The following is a 20,010-nucleotide window of genomic DNA, read 5'->3' on the forward strand; positions in this document are numbered from 1 at the left end:
TCCAGGATAGGATAGAATTACTAGACCAATTAATAGAAGGATTATGACATACTAGCCAGGGATGACCCAAAACAACAGGTGTAAAAGGTGAACGAAAAATCAAAAAGGAAATGGTCTCACTGTGGTTACCAGATACTGTGAGGGTTAAAGGTAGTGTCTCACATCTGATACTGGGGAGAGAACTACCATCTAAGGCGAACATGGGCGTGGGACTCCCTAACTGTCTGAGAGGAATGTCATGTTTCCGAGCCCATGCTTCGTCCATAAAACAACCCTCAGCCCCAGAGTCTATCAAGGCACTGCAGGAAGCAGCCGAACCGGTCCAGCGTAGATGGACCGACAAGGTAGTACAGGATCTTGATGGAGAGACCTGAGTAGTAGCGCTCACCAGTAGCCCTCCGCTTACTGATGAGCTCTGGCTTTTACTGGACATGACATGACAAAATGTCCAGCAGAACCGCAATAGAGACAAAGGCGGTTGGTGATTCTCCGTTCCCTCTCCTTAGTCGAGATGCGAATACCTCCCAGCTGCATGGGCTCAGTCTCTGAGCTGATGGGAGAAGATGGTTGAGATGCGGAGAGGGGAAACACCGTTAACGCGAGCTCTCTTCCACGAGCTCGGTGACGAAGATCTACCCGTCGTTCTATGCGGATGGCGAGTGCAATCAAAGAGTCCACGCTGGAAGGAACCTCCCGGGAGAGAATCTCATCCTTAACCTCAGCGTGAAGTCCCTCCAGAAAACGAGCGAGCAACGCCGGCTCGTTCCAGTCACTGGATGCAGCAAGAGTGCGAAACTCTATAGAGTAATCCGTTATGGATCGATCACCTTGACATAGAGAAGCCAGGACCCTGGAAGCCTCCTTCCCAAAAACAGAACGATCAAAAACGCGTATCATCTCCTCCTTAAAGTTCTGATAAACGTTAGAAAACTCTGCCCTTGCCTCCCAGATAGCTGTGCCCCACTCCCGAGCCCGACCAGTAAGGAGCGATATGACGTAAGCGATCCGAGCTCTCTCTCCAGAGTATGTGTTGGGCTGGAGAGAGAACACAATATCACACTGGGTGAGAAAGGAGCGACACTCAGTGGGCTGCCCAGAGTAACAAGGTGGGTTATTAACCCTAGGTTCCGGAGACTTGGAAGACCCGGAAGTAGCTGGTGGCACGAGACGAAGACTCTGAAACTGTCCTGAGAGATCGGAGACATGAGCGGCCAGGGTCTCAACGGCATGACGAGCAGCAGACAATTCCTGCTCGTGTCTGCCGAGCATTGCTCCCTGGATCTCGATGGCAGTCTTGCGAGAATCCGTAGTCGCTGGGTCCATTCTTGGTCGGATTCTTCTGTTATGCTGATGAAGGAGGACCCAAAAGCAACGTAATAGAAACAGAGTCTTTATTCCAGTTTTAAACAAACAATGATTCTCCTGGATATTATCAAAGGTTAATCCAAAACAGGAAACTGAAAACCTCTCGTAGTAGAGAGGAACGACTGGAGCCGCGACCACAGACTGCAGGTCGCTTCAGGAAGGCACAGACCGTAGCAGACATAGACACCTGCTCACACGCAGCATCTGACAAAGGCAAAAACACGACAGGGCGGAACAAGGACACAGAGCAGCAAACCTCAAACAAGAATCCGACAAGGACTGAAGCGGAAAACAGAGGGAGAAATAGGGACTCTAATCAGAGGGCAAAAATAGGGGACAGGTGTGAAAGAGTAAATGAGGTCGTTAGGAGAAAGAGAAACAGCTGGGAGCAGGAACGTAACGATAGAGAGAGAGAGCGGGGGAGGGAGAGAGGGAGGAGGAGAGAGAGGAATAGAAAGAGGGAAAGAACCTAATAAGACCAGCAGAGGGAAGCACAGGGACAAGACATGAAGATCAAAGACAAAACATGACAGACCTGGCTAAGTCATACAGGAACATTTGTCCTGACAGAGGATTGAGTTCACAAATTTACGGTTACTGTTTGGCCATAGGCCACGCCAACTTGCAATGCTCCATCCCCTTGCTAACACCGCCCCCCTCCAAAGACAACACTACACCAACCACAAATATGCCCGGCATCAGAACATTTCAGGCATTCCCATGATTGGCAGATAGCAGGTTGATTGGCATGTCGGACCCCGCGAACTGGTAAGTACAACACGACCAACTAATAGCAATACACATAACACACAGCTGTCTGTGCTGGTCGCTACAAAACATTTGACCCCCCTCCGTGAAATTAAGGGGAAGATTTTCTCTAAGCCAATCGCTATGCATCATGGGCTTTTCTTTGGCAGCCCATGATGCATAGCTGCCTGTGGTTGAAAAAATTGTCCATGACAAATTAGAGTCCCCTTTATTTGATTAATAAGTAACACAATTTTCTCCCACAGCCCAGAGTAATGTTATCAGCTATACGAGGGCTGCCTGCTTGCCTCCTCCAATCTGACGTGCTCTAATTAGTTTTAAACTGCCTGCAGCCTCCCAACTTTGCGTTTTATCCCCGTTTTAGTTTATCAGAATAGTGTTTGGGGTTGTGCTAGGTTTTCAAATCCCTCCAGCTTCTCCACCTCTCTCATTTACATAGTGAGGATTGGATGTCTTCACTGAAGTTTTAAATCTTTGGGGAGAAAAAAACCACTGGAAAGTCTTCTCCCTTTACGACTCATCGAATCACTAGCATATGGAGTGCGACGACGCTAAATGTACCCAGACAGACACCTCCTATTTTGCTAATGTGTTCCCTTCTCTTACTCCGTCTATGTATCCTTCCATAACCCTTTAAGGAAAAACCACATCATTTCATGTGAGATTTCACATGTGAAATCATGGTGTTGGAACACTTTGCAAGTGATGAAATTTCACATCAAGTTTCACATGTGGATTTTTCATGTGAAATCATGTGAAACCATGTAGTTTTGGAACACTTAACATGTGATGGTATTTCACATGTAGTTTCACATTTTAAGCATTTTCACATTTGAAAATCAAATTTGCAGTTCCACATGTAAGACAAATTCCCATGTGAAAATCTATCTTTAATTGCACGTTCACATGTGAAAATCGAATTTGCAGTTTTACATTTATTGTCACATTTATTTCACGAGATCATGTTTTCACATGTGTTAATGTGAGAACATGTGACAACATGTAAAAGCAACATGTGATAACACAAAACTACACCTGTGAAACACGTGATTGTGAAATTCATGTGGTTTTTCCTTAAGGGTACTGACAATTACCTAGCCCAGATTTGGCTTGCCTCCATTACTATTTACTATTTCAGCATGGTTTTATAGCGAAACAGAGCCTATCCATCAGACCAATCTACCTACCTCTTCATCACAGTCTGCTGCTCTCTACGTTTCTCTCTTTCATTCCCTCTCTCTCTCGTTCAGTTGTTGTCGCTCTCGCAACCTCGCTCCCTCTACCGCTCCCTCGTTCATTCATTCACTCTCTCCCTCGTTCATTCATTCACTCTCTCCCTCTCCCCTCCAACTCTCCCAGCTCACCTGACTGGCCAATAAAAACAAAATATTAAGATGGGCAAAAGAACACAAACACTGGACAGAGGAACTCTGCCTAGCAGGCCAGCATCCCGGAGTCACCTCTTCACTGTTGACGTTGAGACTGGGGTTTTGCGGGTACTATTTAATGAAGCTGCCAGTTGAGGACTTGCGAGGCGTCTGTTTCTCAAACTAGACACTCTAATGTACTTATCCTCTTGCTCAGTTGTGCACTGGGGCCTCCCAACCCCCTTTCTATTCTGGTTAGAGCCAGTTTGCGCTGTTCTGTGAAGGGAGTAGTACACAGCGCTGTATGAGATCTTCACTTTCTTGGCAATTTCTCGCATGGAATAGCCTTCAATTTTCAGAACAAGAATAGACTGACGAGTTTCAGAAGAAAGTCCTTTGTTTCTGGCCATTTTGAGCCTGTCATCGAACCCACAAATGCTGATGCTCCAGATACTCAACTAGTCTAAAGAAGGCCAGTTTTATTGCTTCTTTAGTCAGAAAAGTTTTCAGCTGTGCTAGCATAATTGCAAAAGGATTTTCTAGTGATCAATTAGCCTTTTTAAAATGATAAACTTGGATTAGCTAACACAACTTGCCATTGGAACACAGGAGTGATGGTTGCTGATAATGGGCCTCTATACGCCTATGTAGATATTCCATTAAAAATGTATCTTTTTTTTAACCAGGCAAGTCAGTTAAGAACAAATTCTTATTTACAATGATGGCCTAGGAACAGCGGGTTAACTGCCTTGTTCAGGGGAAGAACAAGAGATGTTTACTTTGTCAGCTCAGGGATTCGATCTAGCAACCTTTATGTTACGGCCTAACGCTCTAACCACTAGGATACCTGCCGCCCCAATCAGCCATTTCCAGCTACAACAGTAATTTACAACATTAACAATGTATTTCTGATCAAGCTGATGTTATTTCAATGGACAAAATAATTGCTTTTCTTTCAAAAACAAGTACATTTCTAAGCGACCCCAAACTTTTGAATGGTAGTCATTCAATTACTAGTGCATAGTAACTGTAATCCCAGTTTGCACTTTGCACATTTCAACTATTTGTAAACAAACTTTCAATCAACATTATTCATGTTATTTTAGGCATTTATAGATTGAGGGGTGGTCTAAACAAACCAATGAGTTCCTACTGTTTAGCACAGCTTCATATAAGAGGGTGGGATGGAAATGTCAAATGTCATGGGTAAACATTGTACAACTTTCCAAAAGGTCCAATGTTCAAACATTAGAAAAGCTAGGGGTTGTTATAATTGAATACAACTGGACATGCGCTGAGGCTGTAGCTTGGATGATGACTGGTGCCATGGTTATGACCTCTGTGACCACGTGTGTGTGGTCGACCCTACTGTTGCCAGGGCCAGTTACCTGTAAGCACTGCTAGGCGGGTTACGGTGGTCATGTCCTGTTCTTTATTTACCATTCTCTCTCTGTTAGACAGCTGTGACACTGCGCTCTTTAACCGCTGTCCATCCACAATCACAGACAAAAATCCACTGGTTGTAATGCTGGCTTTTTTCTCTTGTCTTTCTCTCCCTTTCATTCCTTTTGTGATCCCCTTCTCTGTGTCTGTCTCCCTCCCTCCTTTCTCTGTTGCTCAGGCCTGTTCTGTAACATGTCCATCGATCCCATCGGTACCTGCTGGCCAAAGAGCACTGCAGGGGAGTGGGTGTCACGGCCATGTCCAGAGATGTTCTATGGCGTCAAGTACAACACCACCAGTGAGTAGAGCCCCATTGACAATGCTTATTTGTGTGTGTCTGTCAATATCCAAAGTTGTACAGTACCAGTCAAAGGTTTGGACACACCTACTCATTCAAGGGTTTTTCTTTATTTTTTTTACTATTTTCTACATTGTACAATAATAGTGAAGTCATCAAAACTATGAAATAACACATGGAATCAGGTAGTAACCACAACAGTTAAACAAATAAAAAAAACATCGATTTTAGATTCTTTAAAGTAGCCACCCTTTCCCTTGATGACAACTTTGCACACTCTTGGCATTCTCTCAACCAGTTTCACATGGAATGCTTTTCCAACAGTCGTGAAGGAGTTCCCACATATGCTGAGCACTTGGCTGCTTTTCCTTCACTCTGCAGTCCTACTCATCCCAAACCATCTCAATTCTGTTGAAGGTGGGTGATTGTGGAGGCCAGGTCATCTGATGCAGCACTCTCTTTGGTCAAATAGCCCTTACACAGCTTGGATGTGTGTTGGGTCATTGTCCTGTTGAAAAACAAATGATAGTCCCACTAAGCACAAACCAGATGGGATGGTGTATTGCTGCAGAATGCTGTGGCTTAAATTCGAATATAAATCACAGACAGTGTTACCAGCAAAGCACCCCCACACCATCACACCACCTCCTCCATGCTTCACGGTGGGATCCACACATGCGGAGGACATCCGTTCACCTACTCTGCGTCTCACAAAGACATGGCTGTTGGAGCCAAAACAAATCTCAAATTTGGATTCTTTAGACCGAAGGACAGATTTCCACCGGTCTAATGTCCATTGCTTGTGTTTCTTGGCCCAAGCAAGTCTCTTCTTATTGGTGTCCTTTAGTAGTGGTTTCTTTGCAACAATTCGACCATGAATGCCTGATTCACGCAGTCTCCTCTGAACAGTTGATGTTGAGATGTGTCTGTTACTAGAACTTTGTGAAGCATTTATTTTGGCTGCAATATCTGAGGTGCAATTAACTCTAATGAGCATATCCTCTGCAGCAGAGGTAACTCTGGGTCTTTCTTTCCTGTGGCGGTCCTCATGAAAGCCAGTTTCATCATAGTGCTTGATGGTTTTTATGACTGCAATTTTCCAGATTGACTGACCTTCATTGTGATGTGGTGAAGTTGGACCCAGGTGCAGAGAAGAGACCAGACGAGGATTCAGTGGTTAAGGATAAGCATAAAGACTTTACTGATAAACAGTAGCCGCAGGATTACAGTACACTGGAAAAAACAACAAACACTAAGTCTTAAACTCACTCAGGAAACAAATGCACAGCTTAAACAATTCAAGCTTCTGCAAAGGAAACCAGAAAATAACTCATTTACCAGGGAAATCATAATGAGTAATTGGACGCACCTGTCATTAATGTCTCTAGGACAGTCTCTGCCACCCTCTTGTGAAATGTGGAACCATGGCAGTACCCCCCCCCCACCCCTCCCCCTTCTAGGAGCGGCTCCAGCCGCGGAGCCAGGGCAACCACCATGTAGTTAGTTGAAGTCCTGAAAAGACCCGGGTCCAGGATGTCCCGGACAGGCACCCACGCCCACTCCTGGGGACCGTAGCCCTCACAGTCCACCAGGTACTGCAGGGTGCCTCGGGCCCGAACCAAAACTTACACTCGACAGTCCAGTGGATGTGTTCGGCAGTGTGTTATGAGCATATTCCACCCAGACTAGGAACTTTCTCCAGTTGTTGGCTTGAGTGGAGACGAAACAGCGGAGAAGCTTATCCAGCTCTTGGTTGGCCCGCTCAGTTTGCCCATTAGACTTTAGGTGGAACCCCGAGGAGAGACTCACCGACACCCCCAACAGGGAGCAAAAGGTCTTCCAATAACGTGCGATGAACTGGGTCCCACGATCTGAGACAATGTCCTGGGGAAGTCCGTGTAGCCGAAAGACATCGGTAATCACGAGATCAGTGGTCTCCTTCGCCGAGGGCATCTTGGGTAAGGCGATGAAATGGGCTCCCTTTGAGAACCGATTGACGACCACCAGGATAGTGGTAAGCCCTTGGGATGGAGGTAACCCTGTGATAAAGTCTGTGAAAAGTCCCTTGAGCTCCATGAATGCCCTGTCAGCCTCTGGAGTCCAGCAAAAACGGGTCTGGGACTTGTGGGTTAGGATGGTGAGTTGCGTATAAAACACCTGTAAAAATTGGCAAACCTGAGGAACCGCTGGACCTGCTTGAGTGAGGTGGTACGGGCCAGTCGGCAACTGCCTCAACCTTTAGGGGTTCCATTTGGATGCCTGCAGTAGAGATAATGTGACCCAGGAAGGAAACTTGGGATAGGTGGAACTCACACTTCTTTATCTTGACATATAATTGACTTGGAGGATGTGCAGTATGTGTTATGGAAGGGTTTTGGAGAGATCAGGACGTCGTTGAGATAAATAAAGACGAACCGATTCAACATATCACAAAGAGTGTCATTGACCAATGCTTGAAAGACTCCCGGTGAGTTTGATAGTCCGAAGGGCATGACTAAATACTCATAGTGACCACTAGGGGTGTTAAAGGCCGTTTTCCACTCCCTGATTCTCACCAGATTGTAAGCTTTGCGGAGATCCAGTTTGGGGAAGAATTGGGCCCCTGGGGCCAACTCCAATGCGACAGACATCAGGGGTAGGTTCTAGTGATTTTTGATCATAATCCGGTTCAGCCCTCTGTAATCCATGCAAGGACGCAGGCCTCCATCCTTCTTACCCACGAGAATAAACCTGCACCAACTGGGGATGTAGAGGGGCGACTGAAACCTGCTTCCAGCGACTCCCGGATGTAATTGTCCATGACTGCTGCCTCAGGGGTCGAGAGGGAGTACAGACGGCCCCAGGGAGGTGTGGAGCCGGTTAGAACTTCTATGGCACAGTCATATGGACGATGGGAGGAAGGGTGCCTGCCTGCCTCTTGCTGAAGGCCTCTCGGAGGTCGAAGTATTTGGGAGGGAGAGCCGACAAGTCTTGGTCTTCAATGGATTAAGGAAGACACGGTGATGCTCTTGGTGGGGGTCTCAGACATTTAGTCTGGCAGTCCTTACCGCAGTCTAGTAAGTGTCCCATGGACCAGGAGAATAGTGAGTTATGTAGTGCTAGCCAGGGGTACCCTAGGATAAGGGGGTTCTCGGGAGCCATGATCAAAATTAAACTAAAATTCTGAGTGATTCACCCCAACCTGCAGTAGATTGGGCTTGATATTCCACCTGGCCGGAGACAATGGGGCGTCCATCGAGGGCTTGAATCTGCAGAGGGACGGGACATTTCAAGCAGGGGATTTGTAATTCTCTGGTGAAATTTTGATCAATGAAATTCTCTGCGGCCCCGGTGTCCACGAAGGCTTGAATCTGGTGCTGACTGTTGTCCCTGTGGAGGGTTGCTGATAGTGACAGACGGTGACTGGGTATCCGGGGGGTAACTGCACAGCTCGTCATGGTCTCCCCTTGTCCAGGCGTGCCATGCCGTTTCCCGTCAGCTCTGGGCATGTATCTCGGAGATGGCCGAGACCTCCGCAGTAGAGGCAGCAACCTTTGCGCATGCGCCTGTCATGTTCCTTTGGGCTCAGACGTGTGCGTCCCAGCTGCATGGGCTCCTTAATGCTGGTTTCAGGGAGCTTGGGGTACTCAGGAAACCGGGATATTTGGGTGGTGCCTAAAAGGTGTTGTCTCACGCTTTCTTGGAAGCAGTTGTTGATCCTGATTTCCAGTGTTATCAGGGGCTCAAGGTTCTCTCCAAGTTCCCGAGAGGCCAGTTCATCCTTGATGGAGTTAGACAAACCCTTGTGGAAAACGGTGACTAGGGCCTCCATATTCCACCCACTCTCGGCGGCAAGAGTGAGGAACTCAATGGCGAAATCAGCCACTGGTCTGGCCCCTTGGCGGATGTTGAACAGTCGGCTGGCTGCTTCTTGTCCGCCGATTGGGTGGTCGAAGTCTCATTGCAGCTCGAGGGTGAAGGCTAATATGGAGCTGCAGGATGGTGGCTGCTGTTCCCACACCGCTGTTGCTCACGCCAGGGCCTTGTCCTAGAGTAGAGAGATGATGTCGGCGATCATGGCCCAATCAGAGTGGAACGAGGACTGTAGCTTGAACACCAGAGAACACTGATTGAGGAACCCCTTTCGGGTGGCCGTCATACCGCTCGGGGGCTGGAATCTTGAGTTCCTGGGGCAGGTTCCCTGGAGGAACTACGCGATGCCTGCAGCACTGGGCGATGAGCCTTGGGCATTGGCTCCTCCTGGGTTGAGGTTGGACTGTGGTTGAAGGGATTCGGTAAGTTCCCAGAGGGTCTCTTATGTTTGGGAGAGTTGTTCTTACTGCCACCCCAGCAGTGCTCCTTGGTGTGTTACAACATTCTTGATCTGGGTGATCTCTGCTGGGTCCATGTTTGGGCAGAAGCTTGCTGTGAAGTGGTTAGGTTGGACCCAGGTGCAGAGAAGAGACCAAATGAGGAATCAGTGGTTAAGGATAAACATTTAAAAAAGCAGCCGCAGGATCACAGTACACTAGAAAAAGCAACAAACACTAATTCTCAAACTCACCCAGGAAACAAACGCACACGGTAAACAATTCAAGTTTCTGCAAAGGAAACCAGAAAACACACCTCTTTTAATAACAGGGAAATCATAATGAGTAATGGGACACACTTGAGTGTCATTAATGTCTCTAGGACGGTCTCTGTCGCCCTCTGGTGACAGTTGGAACCATGACATTCATGTCTTAAGGTCATGATGGACTGTCACTCTTTGCTTATTTGAGCTGTTCTTGCTATAATATGGACTTGGTATTTTATCAAATAGGGCTATCGTCTGTATACCACCCATACCTTGTCATAACATAACTGTTTGGCTCAAAAAAGGAAAGAAATTCCACAAATGTACTTTTAACAAGGCAAACCTGTTAATTGAAATGCATTCCAGGTGACTACCTCATGAAGCTGGTTGAGAGAATGCCAAGAGTCTGCAAAGCTGTCATCAAGGCAAAGGGTGGCTACTTAGAAGAATCTCAAACATAAAATATATTTGCCTTTGTTGGTTACTACATGATTTCATAGTTTTGATGTCTTCACTATTATTCTACAATGTAGAAAATAGTACAAATAAAGAAAAACCCTGGTATGTCCAAACTTTTGACTGGTACTGTAACTCAATTTCTAGGGTTTATCTATTGTTTATTTATACAGGTCTTAACAAAATCTAAAAACTGAAAATGTTTCAATGATTATTTGAATATGTTGTTAACCCGAAGTATAGAAGTGATAATGCCCTCTTAGCCGGTGTTTGGAGGATATATTGGCACGGTTTACCGCAACACCTGTGCCAATATATCCTCCAACATCGGCTTCGAGGGCATTATCACCTAATTGTTCAGGCCTGTCTTAAGACACATACAGTACACAAATACACACACACACGTATGCATGCAGATGCAAGCATCATTGCCAAACGTGGGTCTGAGTAAATCTTTGTACATCTGTGTGTATGAACGCTTGTGCATTTTAGAGATGAAAATGTAGGAAGAGAGTTAAACAGTCAGAGAGAGAGAGGCAAGGGAAAGAGAGCAAGAGCTTTGCTGTGGGAGAACAAAAGTTAGTCGCTCCCCAGTGCCTTCCGTAATTATTGGGACAGTGAAGCGTTTTTTTATTATTTTGGCTGTATACTCCAACAGTTTGGATGTGAAATAAAACAATTACTTTGAGGTTAAAGTGCAGAGGGAATTTTTATCCATATCGGATGAACTGTTTAGAAATTACAGCACATTGTGTACATAGACCCCCCATTTTAGGGGAGCAAACGTATTGGGACAAATTTGCTTAAACACTACATGACCAAAAGTATGTGGACACCTGCTCGTCAAACATCTAATTCCAAAATCATGGGCATTAATATGGAGTTGGTCCCCCATTTGCTACTATAACATCCTCCACTCAACACTAGGTGTTGTAACATTGCTGTGGGGATTTTCTTCCATTCAACTCGCAGTCGTTTTTCCAATGCATCCCAAAGGTGTTCAATGTGGTTGAGGTCAGGGCTTTGTGCAGGCCAGTCAAGATCTTCCACACCGATCTCGACAAATCATTTCTGTATGGATCTCACTTCATACACGGGGGATTTGTCATGCTGAAACAGGAAAGGGCCTTCCCCAAACTGTTGCCACAACGTTGGAAGCTCAGAATCATCTAAAATGTCATTGCATACTGTAGCGTTAAGATTTCTCTTCAATGGAACTAAGGGCCCTAGCCCGAACCATGAAAAACAGCCCTAGAACATTATTCCTCCCCCACCAAATTTTACAGTTGGCACTATGCATTGGGGCAGGTAGCGTTCTCCTGGCATCTGCCAAACCCAGCTTTGTCTGTTGGACTGCCAGATGGTGAAGCGTGATTCAATACTCCAGAGAGCACGTTTCCACTGCTCCAGAGTCCAATGTCGGCAAGCTTTACATCACTGAAATCCACTAATTTGAAGGGCCGTCCATATACTAATGTATGTGTATTAAAGTAGTAAAAAGTTAAGTATTTGTTCCTATATTCATAGCACACAATGACTACATCAAGCTAATTTTCTATTTGTTCAGATTGCATTTCAGTTGATTTTGTGCCCAATAGAAATTAATGGTAAATAATGAATTGTGTAATTTTGGAGTCACTTTTATTGTAAATACGAATATAATATGTTTCTAAAGACTTCTACATGAATGTGGATGCTACCATGATTACGGATAATCCTGAATTAATCGTGAATAATGAAAGTTACAGATGAACAAATATCATACCCCAAGAGATGCTAACCTCTCACCATTACAATAACAGGGAAGGTTAGCATCTCTTGGGGGTATGATTATAAAATGCTAACCTTCCCTGTTATTGTAATGGTGAGAGGTTAGCATCTCTTGGGGGTATGATTATAAAATGCTAACCTTCCCTGTTATTGTAATGGTGAGAGGTTAGCATCTCTTGGGGGTATGATATAAAATGCTAACCTTCCCTGTTATTGTAATGGTGAGAGGTTAGCATCTCTTGGGGGTATGATTATAAAATGCTAACCTTCCCTATTATTGTATTGGTGAGAGGTTAGCATGTCTTGGGGGTATGATATAAAATGCTAACCTTCCCTGTTATTGTAATGGTGAGAGGTTAGCATCTCTTGGGGGTATGATAATTGATTAACACTTTACTTGACACCCAGCGTCATAACACGTTATGACACAGTCATAGCCATGTCATAATATGTCATAACAGCTGACATAACTTGTTATAACCTGTTATGATATGGTAATAACACCGTCATGACACATTTAGACCTGTTGTGACATATATATTTTATGGCTGGTTATGACACCTACATAATTTCTACTGAGCGTAAAATTATCTGGAACACAACCAAAACAAAAAGATAATGCATCCAACAAATGTGTAGTCATTGCGTGCTAGGAATACTTTTTACTTTACACAAATAAGTGAATTTGTCCCAATACTTTTGCTCAACCAAAATGGGGGGACAACGTACAAAAAGTGCTGTGATTTTTAAACGGGTCACTCAATATAGATGAACATACCCTCAAATTAAAGCGGACATTCTGCACTTTAACCCCATAGTTATTGTTTGATTTCAAATCATCCAAACCTTTGGAGTACAACGCCAAAATAGTAATAATTACGGAGCACACTGTGGTGTAGAATTCCTAATGGGTTCTCTGTCTATGGAGAGAGAGGTAGGTTTTGTAAATTAGGACACCAGTAATGCAAGGTCACACACTGCATATTCAAATCCTTGGTAATTCAGCCCATGGCTCTTTACAGCCGAGCAAGACGGACCCAAGGGCAGTGATTTGACTGGAAAGTTGAATAATGCACAATGTCAAATGTTGAAGTGCCGTTGTATTTTATTTGTCATTTTTTTGTATCATATGTCTCGCCAAGGTCTATTTTTTGTTTTGAATTCACCCTGATGGAATTGGTAGTGTTTTAAAAACTTTTGGAAACCAGTTAGTGATGTAGTCATGGGCACATTATGTATGCCTATGCTCTACTTTTTAGCAAAATATATCAGCTCTGGTTGTGTTTCTTTCAGTAGGTAGGGGATAAGAGGAGGAATCTCTCTCTCTCGCTCTCTCGCTCTCTCGCTCTCTCTCAAAAGATTCAAACCAACATCTGTTTTATTCATTTACGAAGTAAGATTTAGTAAACTCTCGAGACATCAATGTGGATAGTTTAATTTGCTGATGCTAGTTAAAGAGGACTGTCAATGATTTTGTTTTCGTGTAGCTCCCATTCCAACAATAATCAACTATCCCTATCAGAAACAAGCTTATCCTCCTTTTCTCAGAGGGTCAATGTGTGCTTCTCTAAAAATGATCAGTGGAGTGAAATGAATACTAGTTTTGTGTGGATGCACCCATTAAATAAAGGAAAGTCTTCTGATTCTGTAGATAAAAAATGTTGATGATTTTTTCATTGCTGGAGTAAGTGCTTAGGCATGTGTATGTGATATTCCCTCTAGCAATTAGTCACTAACCATTAAACACGAGTGACGATAGCAAAGTGGAGGCCACACAAAAGTACCCGCAGTACCACTATAGGACCAATTACTCTTGCTCTGTCCTCTTAGGCCCGAGGTAATTGACGAAAGGGCCATGTAAATTATATAATACACCACTCTAGAAGGCTACATTGCAATATGAGAAACACACCACTCTAGAAGGTTCCATTAACATTTGAGAAACACACTCTAGAAGGTTACATTACAATATGAGAAACAGCAAAGTGGTAATCCATCTGTCACAACCTGACCTAAGACATATGATTTATTGCATGATTTGAGGTATCATTTATATCCGATTCAGTGATTTAATTTCTCTAGTCTTTCACTTTCATTGTAGAAAAGATAACTCCCAAACACATTAATATTACATCTGCATGTTTATTGTGTGGACATTTAGGACAGAGACCTTTTCCAAGAAGATAGTACTTCCTCTTCCTCTGTCATCCCACACAATCCAAAGGGATATTCATTTAATAAGTAAATGTCAGTGTTTTCATAAAATAAATGTAACAGTATAACTTTAAACCGTCCCCTCACCCCAACCCGGGCGCGAACCAGGGACCCTCTGCACATCAACAACAGTCATCCACGAAGCGTTGTTACCCATCACTCCACAAAAGCCGCGGCCCTTGCAGAGCAAGGGGAACCACTACTTCTAGGTTTCAGAGCAAGTGACGTAACTGATTGAAACGCTAGTAGCGCGTACCCGCTAACTAGCTAGCCATTTCACATCCGTTACATAAACATAGACGGGCTGACACCATCACGAAAATGATGTGCGCACACCGATGGGGCTGAAGGACGTGTGATGTTCAGATAGCTAGTGACAATGACATGAGGCTGCCATGTGGAGAATCGTAGATGGCTGGCTTCTGATAGTTTTATCTTGTTCTTGATATCATGTCTTGTTTTGAGGTGTTTCGACTGATGTTACGTCTATGCTAATATGGCCCCAAAAAATTGCTAGCTAGCTAGCCAACAACTGTAACAATGTATTTAAGAGACAATAAGTGCTCATCATGCAAATGTATTTATGTTTTCAATAAACATTTGGAAACAACATATAGTTCAGGCCTACATGTTGTTGTAAGGGAGTGCGTAACTGGCGGTAGGGAAGTCAGGCGCATGAGAGCAAAACTGGGTAATCAACGGAGGAGTTTTAATCATAAAAACCACCGGTAACCAGAACAACAAACAAATGGGTACAAAACCCGTCGCGCGACAACGTGCACATGCGCTTACAATAAACAATTCCGCACAAAGACATGGTGTCATGTTCTGACCTTTATTTTCCTTTGTTTTGTCTTTAGTTAGTCTGGTCAGGGCGTGAGTTGGGGTGGGCAGTCTATGTTATGTGTTTCTATGTTTAGGTTTGTCAATTGGCCTGATATGGTTCTCAATCAGAGACAGGTGTTTTGCATTGTCTCTGATTGGGAACCATATTTAGGTTGCCTGTTTTCACTGTTGGTTTGTGGGTGTTTGTTTCTGGGAACTGTTTCGGTTAGGTTACTTTGTTATTTTGTATTTTTTGTCGTGTTCAGTGGATTATATTAAAACAAGAACACTTACCACTCTGCGTCTTGGTCCGATCCCTGCTACACCTCACTTCAGACGAAGAGGAGGAAATCAGCCGTTACACATGGGGGGAACAGAGGGTTAAATACACAACATGTAATGAGGGAAATTGAGACCAGGTGTGTGAGAAAACAAGACAAAACAAATGGAAAATGAAAAGTGTATCGATGATGGATGGAAGACCGGCGACGCCGACCGCCAAGCGCCGCCCGACTTCGGCGGAATTCGTGACAGTTGTCAACAATCTCAGCCAACACCGTCTGTTTTGCCCATAGTTGTGCAGTCATCGGTTTTATAGCTAAACAACCAACCTGTCTATAGCACTGACATATTATCTTGCCTCTGAAGGTATTGGGAATTTTACATCAATTGAGCCATTGTAATGGTTACAATATACTGAAGTTTATTTTAATGATGCTAAAGCCATATGATTCCTGGTTTCATTTGAAGCAACATTATCTTCATATTATGTAGAAATGATTTTGTTTTAAATATATATATATATACAGTATGTGTGTGTACATATGTGTATAAATATATATATACATAGTTGAAGTCAGAAGTTTACATACACCTTAGCCAAATACATTTAAACTCAGTTTTTCACAATTCCTGACATTTAATCCTGGTAAAAATTCCCTGTCTTAGGTCAGTTAGGATCACCACTTTATTTTAAGAATATGAAATGTCAGAATAATAGTAGAGAGAATTATTTATTTCAGCTTTTATTTATCATCACATTCCCAGTGGGTCCCAGTGGTTTACATACACTCAATTAGTATTTGGTAGCATTGCCTTTCATTTGTTTAACTTGGGTCAAGTGTTTCGGGTAGCCTTCCACAAGCTTCCCACAATAAATTGGGTGAAAATTTGCCAGTTTCTCCTGACAGAGCTCATGTAACTGAGTCAGGTTTGTAGGCCTCTTAGCTTTCTCAGTTCTGCCCACACATTTTCAATAGGATTGAGGTCAGGGCTTTGTGATGGCCACTCCAATACCTTGACGTTGTTGTCCTTAAGCCATTTTGCCACAAATTTGGAAGTATGCTTGGGGTCATTGTCAATTTGGAAGACCCATTTGCGACCTAGCTTTAACTTCCTGACTGATGTCCTGAGATGTTGCTTCAATATATCCACATAGTTTTCCTCCCTCATGATGCCATCTATTTTGTGAAGTCCACCAGTCCCTCCTGCAGCAAAGCACCCCCACAACATGATGCTGCCACCCCAGTGCTTCACGGTTGGGATGGTGTTCTTCGGCTTGCAAGTCTCCCCCTTTTACCTCCAAACATAATGATGGTCATTATGGCCAAACAGTTATATTTTTGTTTCATCAGACCAGAGGACATTTCTCTAAAAAGTCCAATCTTTGTCCACATGTGCAGTTGCAAACCGTAGTCTGGCTTTTTTTATGGCAGTTTTGGAGCAGTGGCTTCTTCCTTGCTTATCAGCCAGGTTATGTTGATATAGGACTCATTTTACTGTGGATATAGATACTTTTGTACCTTTGTACCCTTTTGTACCTTTTGTACCTTCTTCCAGCATCTCCACAAGGTCCGTTGCTGTTGTTCTGGGATTGATTTGCACTTTTCGCACCAAAGTACGTTCATCTCTAGGAGACAGAACGCGTCTCCTTCCTGAGCGGTATGACGGCTTTGTGGTCCCATTGTGTTTATACTTGCTTACTATTGTTTGTACAGATAAACGTGGTACCTTCAGGTGTTTGGAAATTGTTCCCAAGGATGAACCAGACTTGTGGAGGTCTACAAATCTTTCTCCAATCGATTTGTGATATAATTTTCCAGTGCATGATCAGAACAATGAACTATCTCCCGAGGGAATCAAAGTTGGTCTGAAGCCAGCTTAAACACCATCGAGTTCATCCAGCGGTATAGTCAGATGATCAGAGCAGAATTGATTACAAATGATTTGAAGGAAATGGCTTCCCCCTGACACAGATTTGAATTTATGAAATATCCTGACAAAATTAGAATGACGATGAACTGCTGGGAGCTGCTTCTCTGTTATTTTAAATGGTCTCAAACCACACTTTATCTGATATATTAGCAAAGGTAGACATCTGGACACATGCAATGCTCTGGTCCTTTTTTTGTAATATCATCTACACATTGTCAAACATCTGTTAAAGGGACATTTCACCCCAAAATCAGAGTTAGTCAAACTTCAAAAGTGGACCAATTGTCCCAGGATGTTTTGTAGCTAAAAAGTTGATAATTGAGTGTGCGATTCAAAAGGCTTAGTAGTGGTTTATCTTTAAATGAGCCATGGCAATTCTGGAAGCACACCAGTAATCCCAATCTTCGTTGCAGAAACGTAAGAAGATCAACCGCCAGTTCCACAAAAATGTAATCGCACACTCAATATTTATTGTGTCACGCCCAGACCATAGAGAGCCTTTTTATTCTCTATGTCGGTTAGGTTGAGGTGTGACTAGGGTGGGTAATCTAGCTTGTTTTATTTCTATGTTGGCCTGGTATGGTTCCCAATCAGAGGCAGCTGTTTATCGTTGTCTCTGATTGGGGATCATATTTAGGCAGCCATTTCCCCACTGTGTTTTGTGGGATCTTGTTTTTGTGTTGTTGCCTGTGAGCACTCCAAAACGTCACATTTCGTTCATTGTTTTGTTTCTGCTGAAAGTTTCACTTAGTAATAAAGATGTGGAACTCTACGCACGCTGCGCCTTGGTCCAGTTCTTACGACGATCGTGACATATTGATGCTTACCAATGCTCATCAATGCTCATGAACACTGTGATTACAAGTTGATAAATGCCTTGATTACCCATCAGTGTCATCGTAAAATCAAATTACTTAAGCTAAATGATGATTCATGTTAAGTTACTTAGAATCATTCTCCTGACAATTTACATCACAATATTCTATTAACTAATCCATCCATGGTTCTGCCTTCCGCCCAGCACTTTGTCAGGAGCGTGTGTGTGTGTGTGTGTGTGTGTAAGTGCATGTGAATGTGCGTGTGTGTGATCACAGAGCTCTTTCATGGTTTGACAGCACCAATTAAGGAAGCCCTTGAATTTTATGTCTAATCAATACAACCACCAATTATAGATAGCATTAGAGGCAGAAAGAGAGGGAGAAAATGGAAATGAGGGGAAATGGTGACAGGAACAATTACAACAGGCATTGAGTTGTGTATGTGTGATCTATATCACCTCAACCTCCAAGCAGGGAGGACTAGGATTAAGAGGAAAAGGACAATAATAGTCCAGAAAGGATTTAAGTCAAGACTCCAGTAGAGTGATTGATATAAATTGGAAAGAAAGAGGTGGAAAGATGTAATCTCCTGGACTCTCTCTCTTCCCCCCAGTCTCGCAGGTCTCTTCTATAATATGTCCATCAGCACATGTCCATTTGGCATACAGCGATGCCTATAGTCTGTCTGTCTGTCTCTGTCTCTGTCTCTCTCCTCTCCTCTCTCACACACTCCATCTGCCCTCCTCTCTCTCTGTATTTCCCCCTTGTTATATATCGACACAGTCAGTAGAGTCAGTTCTCCAGCCTTGTACACCACCACCACCACCCCTTCGATAACGCAGCCCAACTCTCCAGTCACTGCTCTGTTGCATTCCACCTCGACATCCTGTGCAGAAACACTGTCTGCCCCCAATCTGCTCAGGCTTTACAGAAGCTGTTTTGGGCCCTTCCTTTGTCCCTCTGGTCCAAGCTAGAGTGATCGACTAGCCCAGTACTAGTCACATTACCGTCTGTGTCCAATGGAGCTTACACCTGCTAGGAGACAAACATTCGGAGGGAAGAGCTAAGCCAACTGATGGCCAAAGTCCTTGACTACCCTCCGATTGCTTCTCTCTTGGCTCAGTGTACTCATCATTATGGATAACCCAAGCGTGGATGATGGAAGGGTACAGGCCAGCCTGAAGCTGAAGAACTTTGGCAGAAAGTTTTGCTGAAAGTTTCCTTCATACATGGTGCTGTATCATCATTTCAGAGCTGTGGTTGTCTTCCCAGATAGGTTACATTGGTATTATCGTTTCACACAACTGATATTAGTGTTTCAAACCCCTGAATCTAGTCTGGAATTAAACCGTTCAATTGGGTCCCCACTCCTGATACTTATTCACATTTATCTCCTTTGTAGCTGGGTTTACTGATTGTAGGTGTTCAGTTCAGACAACTTTTTAACTGGGCTTCCCACTTTCTTCTTAGAGTTCCTAGAGCTCTTCAGACAGTGAAGATTGAGCCCCATTCGTATTCACCGGATATATTCTCCCCTGTACGAAGATTGTTCCTCAAAGAATGGTAAACAGTATTCTCTATTCTGCGTTGCCATGCTTACCACATAGCCTGGCAGCTCGTCGATTAAGCCCACTTAAGACGCGCCGGAACACAACATACCCATCCCGTTTGAGGGGGCGAGAGAGAATGATAAGCTTCTGGCGGGGGCTTACATGGGATTCAGCTAGATTTCGATTAATTATAGCTTAGAAGGTCAGCTGCATTAATAGAGTGAGTCATCCAATACCAATGGGGTTCGCCGTGGTGGTCGGGAGGGCGGAAAGAGGGAAAGTGAGAATGAGAATGAGACTGTAGCAAAGCACAGGCACTCCGAAGTCATTATATGGCAATGTGTCAACGGTAGGTGTTGATAATTGG

At 43.9% G+C, this 20,010-nt stretch overlaps 1 protein-coding gene across 4 annotated transcripts in view; it reads left to right on the forward strand.

Moving 5' to 3' along the window:
- The window catches only part of LOC129832870 (corticotropin-releasing factor receptor 1-like), a 182,499-nt gene that overhangs the window by 86,182 nt on the left and 76,307 nt on the right, over window positions 1–20,010 (forward strand). For all 4 annotated transcript variants that reach the window (XM_055896947.1, XM_055896949.1, XM_055896948.1 and 1 more), the window contains exon 4: window positions 5,122–5,241. In XM_055896947.1, coding sequence (XP_055752922.1) covers window positions 5,122–5,241 — 120 coding nt within the window. The remainder of the gene's footprint in view (window positions 1–5,121; window positions 5,242–20,010) is intronic.

The sequence above is a fragment of the Salvelinus fontinalis genome, chromosome 34 (genome assembly GCF_029448725.1).
Source record: "Salvelinus fontinalis isolate EN_2023a chromosome 34, ASM2944872v1, whole genome shotgun sequence".
Classification (NCBI taxonomy): domain Eukaryota; kingdom Metazoa; phylum Chordata; class Actinopteri; order Salmoniformes; family Salmonidae; genus Salvelinus; species Salvelinus fontinalis.